Source organism: Pan paniscus, chromosome 6 (genome assembly GCF_029289425.2).
Source record: "Pan paniscus chromosome 6, NHGRI_mPanPan1-v2.0_pri, whole genome shotgun sequence".
Lineage (NCBI taxonomy): Eukaryota > Metazoa > Chordata > Mammalia > Primates > Hominidae > Pan > Pan paniscus.
Window position 1 is genome coordinate 5,342,320 of NC_073255.2, and position 6,709 is coordinate 5,349,028.

A 6,709-nucleotide genomic window follows, 5' to 3' on the forward strand; every position below is an offset into this window, starting at 1 on the left:
AACAGAACGGCCGTGAACCCATTTTATCTAAACGTGGTGTGTGCCGTGTGCATGTTCAAGGATGTGCGTGTGTGTGCGTGTTCGAGGGTGTGCGTGTGTGTGCCTGTGTGTGTGCGTGTGCGATTGTGTGAACTGAAAAGCCACTGGGCCTCTGGTCAAGGCAGATGGGGCCACTCCCCTCCAAGCCTGCTCGGGAACTAAGCCCAGGGATGCATTCCCACGCCCAGGGCTTGTTCTAAATGCTCCATGGGAGGGAGGTCGGTCCCTGGAGGCAGAGATCGTCCTGCTGCTGCTCATGTGAGGACACGGGGAGGGGCTGGGCCCTCAGACCAGGTGGGGAGGGCCCCTCACGGGGCCGGAGTTTGGCCACCTGCCTCTGTACCTGTGTAGCCGAGGAAGGCCCTTGCTGGGCCCGCTGAGGAGGAGACAAACTCTAGAGGGTGGCGACCCGATTTGTGAATGGCCCTGAGCCGTCTGATGAATGACTGGCCCTTCGTGGGCCGTCCAGCCAATGGGTTTGGGGCTCAGAAGCCACACTGAGCTGCCCCAGGAACAAGCACGGCTCCTGTAGGGGTGGAGAAGAAGGCAGAAGGAGGGGCACCTCAGTTCCAGGCTTGGAAATATAAGAGGTGTCTGGACCCACCCTCTCCTCCCCTCCCCTCCCTTCCCCTCCCCTCCCTTCCCCTCCACCCTCCCCTCCCCTCCACCCTCCCCTCCCCTCCACCCTCCCCTCCCCTCCAACCTCCCCTCCCCTCCACCCTCCACCAACACTCACTGTCCTGCACCCGTCCTGTTTCCACAGCAAGTCCACACACGAAGGCCGGGCACTCACTCTGGGCCAGGACTTGTGCTGGGTGCAGGCAGCACAGCAGAGTTGATGCTGCCCTGGCCTCAGAGACTCTCCCTGGGTGCAGGCGGCACAGCAGAGTCAATGCCGCCCTGTCCTCAGAGACTCTCCCTGGGTGCAGGTGGCACAGCCCAGTCGAGGCCACCCTGTCCTCAGAGACTCTCCCTGGGTACAGCTGGCACAGCCCAGTCGAGGCCGCCCTGTCCTCAGAGACTCCCCTGGGTGCAGGTGGCATAGCTGAGTCGATGCTGCCCTGTCCTCAGGGACTCTCCCTGGGTGCAGGTGGCACAGCCCAGTCGAGGCCGCCCTGTCCTCAGAGACTCCCCTGGGTGCAAGTGGCATAGCCCAGTCGAGGCCGCCCTGTCCTCAGAGACTCCCCTGGGTGCAGGTGGCACAGCCCAGTTGAGGCCGCCCTGTCCTCAGAGACTCTCCCTGGGTGCAGGCGGCACAGCAGAGTCAATGCCGCCCTGTCCTCAGGGACTCCCCTGGGTGCAGGTGGCACAGCTGAGTCGATGCCGCCCTGTCCTCAGGGACTCTCCCTGGGGGATAAGGCAGTGCCTCCCTGCCACTCCCCGTGCTGTGCTGGCAAACGTCTAACCATCAGCAACCCAGGAAGACCCTGACTCGCAGCGACTGCCAATTTCCGTGGTGTAAACGCTGCTGCCACAGCCATATTCATGCTGACCCTGTGATGTCACTGAACATGGCACTGGCAGAAGAGAGCATGGTGGCTCCCAGGAGCTGGCGAGAGGCAGCTCCACTCCCCACCACCTGCTCCCATTGCTTTCTGATTCTCCTACTGGGGGAAACTTACACCATGACCCGCCCAGAGTAATAAGAGAACACTCCATCCCTGACTGTATTTGGAGCTTCTTCAGCACTTTATTGTGAAGCCCGGCACCTCTGCCTGGATTCTACGATCAACACTGGCTCATTTCTTCACCATAGACCCATTCACCGCTCCGTCCCTCCACCCCTCCGTCAACCCATCTTATTTTATTGGATGCATTTCACAGGAAGTTGTAGGCAACAGTATATTTCAATACAAATATTTCAGAAGTATTAACTAGAATCCAATATCTGTCAACAGTTCTCTTGTTTTAGGTAAAATTTACAGTGGAATTCACAGATCTTAACAGTTCCATGAGATGAGTTCCGAGACGTGCACACACCTGCGTCTCCCAAACCCTCACCGGGAATATTGTCAGCCCCTGTGGAGCCCAGTAGGAAGATTTATCAAAGAAATGAAAACAGAACTCATCCAGCAATCCCACTGCCGGGCAGCTACTCAAAGGAGATGATTACATCAAAAAGCCACCTGCACGTGCACGTCCATCACAGCACCGTTCACAACAGCAAAGACACGGAATCAGCCTAGGGCTCCACTAACAGACGGCTGGAGAAAGAGAATGTGGTGCTTATACACGATGGAGTACTATTCAGCCATGAAAAAGTGTAAAACCGTGCCTTTTGCAGGAACGTGGATGGAACGGGAGAACATAGTGCTCAGTCAAACAGTTCAGAAACAGAAGGACAAAGAGCACGTGTCCTCACTTACAGGTGGGAGCTAAATGATGTGTGCACGTGGACACAGAGTGGGGAACACTCACCCGTGGATGCTCGGGAGGGTGGGGCGAGGGATGAGAAAGTCCCCGGTGCGTTCGATGTATACTCTCTCGTGATGGCTACACTGACAGCCCCAACTTCACCACTACACAGCGTTTCCATGTAACTGCACTTGTAGCCCTTATATTTACAAATAAAAAATAGGCCAGGCACAGGTGGCTCACGCCTGCAATCCCAACACTTCAAGAAGCCAAGACGGGAAGATGAATTGAGCCTAGGAGTTCAAGACCGGCCTGGGCAACATAGTGAGACCTCATGTCTACAAAAAATACAAGGTTAGCCACACGTGGTGGCACGTGCCTGTAGTCCCAGGTACTTGGGAGGCTAAGGTGGGAGGACGGCTTGAGCATGGGAAGTTGAGGCTGCAGTGAGCTGTGATCACCCCCCTGCACTGCAGCCTGGGCGACACAGCAAGACCCTGTCTCAAAAATTAATTAATTAATTTAATTAAATAATAACAACGATACAACCACTTTAAAAAGCCAAAAAAAAAGACAATATGTCATCAACCTAGACATGGTCCGATATGGTAGCTATTTATGTTTACACTTAAATTCATTAAAATTAAATAAAATTTAAAAGCCGGCTCCTCAATTGCACAGGCCACACTTCCTCAACTGTACGAGCCACATTTCAAGGGCTCAGCAGCCACATGTGACCAGTGACCACGGCGTGGCTCACACAGACACGGGCATTCCCGTCTCCACATGTGACCAGTGACCACCGCGTGGCTCACACAGACACGGGCATTCCCATCACCACAGACACTCCCACTGGACAGGCTGCCCTAGGAAGTTCCCGCAGACCACACTTGGTGTTTAAAGCTGGGCTTTCTTCCTCCCTGTTTCCCAAAGCCTTTTTAAAAGGCTCTTGGTGGTGCGCTGAGCCCCCTGCACCGGGCGGTTTCCACGTGGCCTGTGGGTGAAGGTGGAGCTGAGGATGAACTCGTGGGTCCCAGGGGAAGACCACTCCCTTACTCCCTGGTGAGAGGCACGGTGTCTGCAGAATCTACAAGGCCCCTCGCACGAGGGACATTTGGCTCATCCATTGGCAACATGGGCGGCAGGACCGGGGCGCTGACAGCCAGTTGGCCGTGCGAGGACCCCTGCACGGGCTTCGCAAAACTTCCCAGCGGCTTCCCGACGCCATCATGCATTTTCATGCAAGGCAAATGGTCTGCGCGCTATGTGGGCCCAATCCTGACACAGCAGCACGGGACCCTGCAGTACCTCAACCCCATATAAATAAATCACAGGGTGCAGATTGCAAGCCGTCGGTTATGCATTCCAGGCAGCCCTGGAGAGCCGCCTTCTCGCTGGGAGGCTGCTGCCCCACGAAGGAAGCACCTTCTGTCCTCAGGCATGACGGGGCCTTGCTCTGCACTCCCTCCTGCACATCTGTGTGGCCTCAGCCATGTTGCCTGGCTCCTCTGAGCACCCGGATCACGGGGAGGAGGTAGGAGGTAGCCGCTGCCTGTTGGCTCCCATCACCCCTGGGGCAGAGTCCAAATTCCTCAATGAAACCCACTGAACCCTGCACAACCTGGGATCCGCTGAGCCCTGGGGCCTCCCCTCCTGCACCCCCAACCCTCAGTCTGGACCCCTCGGAGACTCCCAGGCAGGGAGAGCTCACTCTTCCCTCCTCCAGCCTTCACCGGGTGTGTTTCCACCGAGAACACACCTGCACCGTTGTGGACGGGGCCTAGAGCTCTGTGTGTTTCCACCGAGAACACGCCTGCACCGTCATGGACGGGGCCTAGAGCTCTGTGGAGGCCCAGGCACTACATGGGCATTTAAATACGGGCGACCCGGCCGATGCCCTAATGCAGGCAGGGCCCAGAGACCAAGAGAGGCCCATACACTGCACGTCCTGGCGTTAAATACCACCGCCCCGGCTGATGCCCCGTGGAACTTGCAGCGTAGCCTCTGTGCTCCCGCCGTGACAGACTTCACACCAGCCTGGACGTTCAGACTCAAGGCTAGAAATCTCAGCTTCCCGATGACACACAGCCATGCCCCCTGCCTCCCTCCATCGCCTCCGGCTTCACTCTCACGGGAAGGGGGCTTCGGGCTCTTGCCGGGCCCGCACTCCGAGTGGCCATGCTGGGTCCAGGTCCTGCACAAAGCGCCCTTGGCTGCCCCCACACCAGGCCCAGCACCGCAGGCAGAGGACTTGGAAGAGGAAGACACGTGGTGCTCGTGGGACCTTTGGGGCAGGAGCCTCAGGAACCCCAGGGCCTTGGGGTACTCAGGATGGGGTTGCAAAGTCAGCTCAGGCCTCAGCGGGGCTGGAGGGGAACTACAGGTCCCCACTTGCCTGGGGCTAAGGATGGTGCTGTCCTCGCCGGGGCCTTCACGGTCAGACCAAAGCCTAGGTCTTGTTGGGGTCTGGTGTGAACTGCAGCCGTCCCACAGGTGGTGTGCGGAGCCAGCTCCTAAGAGCTGAGACTTCATGTCCTGGAATCGGGTGAGCTGGCCGTCATACACAGAACTATTAAAATTAAATCAGCCCGGCGTGGGGGCTCATGCTGTAACCCCAGCGCGCCCGGAGTCCGAGGAGGGAGGATGGTTTGAGGACAGGAGTGAGAGACCAGCCTGGGCAACACAGCAAGATCTCATCTCTACAGATAAAAAAATAAATAGGCCGGGCGCGGTGGCTCACACCTGTAATCCCAGCACTTTGGGAGGCTGAGGCAGGTGGATCACAAGGTCAGGAGACAGACCATCCTGGCTAACATGGTGAAAACCCGTCTCTACTAAAAATACAAAAAAATTAGCCGGCCGTGGTGACGGGTGCCTGTAATCCCAGCTACTCGGGAGGCTGAGGCAGGAGGATCACTTGAGCCCAGGAGGTTGAGGCTGCAGTGAGCTGTGGTTGTGCCACTGCCCTCCAGCCTGAGTGATGGAGCAAAACCATATCTCAAAAACAAATTAAATCATAAGAACTTACAAATAAAGAAGTCACTAAAAACAGAAGCGCTGAACACAGCACGCGCCACTGCCTCTCACGCCGCGGCCCTGTGCGCTCCTCCAGGATCCTGAGGTTGGTCGTGGGTCGTGTCTGTCTGAGGTCGGGTCATGGGGTGTCACCGCAGGGTGCCCGCCCCTGCCTGCAGCATGTCCCCTTGGCAGCTCGAAGCCGGCCCCGGTGGGAGCATTTGCACCACAGGTATTGGCAGACACTCCCCATCTGGGCTCTTTCTTCCTCGGAGCCAGTGGTCACGGTCAGCAGCCCACCCCGAGCTGCGGAGGTCACAGCAATATCAGCCTGACCGCGTTCCCCCATTCCAGGCTGCCCTCCGTGGAGACGGAGATGCTCCTCGCTGAAAAGCGCTGCTGGGGTGGAGGAAATACTCGCTCTTAGGAAACCCACTCAGCCAGCAGCGGGGAAAAGCTGAGCTTCTTTTCTGTAGGATGTTTTCTTTTTTAAGTTCTTATCTGAAAGCAAAGAAGAGGCTGGATACGGGCTGTCCGAGGGCTTCAGCTTGCCTGGGTCCTGGGGGCCTCTGGGCTCTGTACCTCCGACCCTCTGCTCCCTGTGGCCTCCCACCTTGGACCGAAAAGGCCACGGTCAGCAAATGCCCCAACCAAGGGAAGAGGAGGTGGGGCCGGGCAGCTGCTGTGAGGTTGGGCGAGGCCTTGTGGCCACAATGGATGTTCCCCTCCAGCCTAGAGCTGGCCGGAGAGTGCTGCCGAGAAGGCCGGCCCCATGGCCGGGGCTGTGGGGGGCAGGGGCTGGAACAAAGGAGCAGCTGGGCTGGACAGCCTTGGCCCTGTCCCCAGAGGCTTCCAGACACATCTCTGGCCCTGAGCTCGAGTGCCTTGTGGCCTTCCAGGGAGGCCGGCGCCCGCTTCCCCAGACTGGGCAGCCTCGCCTGGTCCCGTGGTCCTGGGGAAAGAAAGGCCTGGGCCGGGGACAGGGAGAGAGCTGCGGAGTTGAAAAGGGATGCAGGCCCCTGGGAGCAGCTGTGGGGCGGAGGCGGGGGGTGGGGGCCGTGGCCAGCACTCGGTGGGCTGGGAGACGGGGGCTAGGGGTGGGGTTCTGGGTTCAGGGCTGGAAGATGGATGGAGGGACCAGCATTGGCTTGAGAGCAAGGCTCCGCCGTCCTGGGGCTGGGCTGCTGTGAGCCCTCAGGCCATGCGTCTGGGAAGCTGGAGGTGGGGGTGTCCGAGGGACAGGGGACAGTGGGCTGGGCCTGCACCAGGAGACTGGCCGGGGCAGCCATCATAGGCAGGT

The 6,709-nt window shown here is 58.5% G+C and overlaps 1 protein-coding gene across 1 annotated transcript; it reads right to left on the bottom strand.

Annotated features, from left to right (window-relative positions):
* Nucleotides 1–1,748: 1,748 nt before the first annotated feature.
* On the bottom strand, nucleotides 1,749–6,016 carry LOC100992203 (uncharacterized). Its single transcript, XM_003819704.4, has one exon. The coding sequence runs from the start codon at nucleotides 4,924–4,926 to the stop codon at nucleotides 4,216–4,218; it is 711 nt and encodes a 236-aa protein (XP_003819752.3). The 5' UTR covers nucleotides 4,927–6,016; the 3' UTR covers nucleotides 1,749–4,215.
* Between the last annotated feature and the right edge of the window lie 693 nt (nucleotides 6,017–6,709).

Coding starts and splice junctions, on each gene's coding strand:
- LOC100992203 (XM_003819704.4), bottom strand. CDS start 4,926: ATGAAGTCTCAGCTCTTAGGAGCTGGCTCCGCACACCACCTGTGGGAC.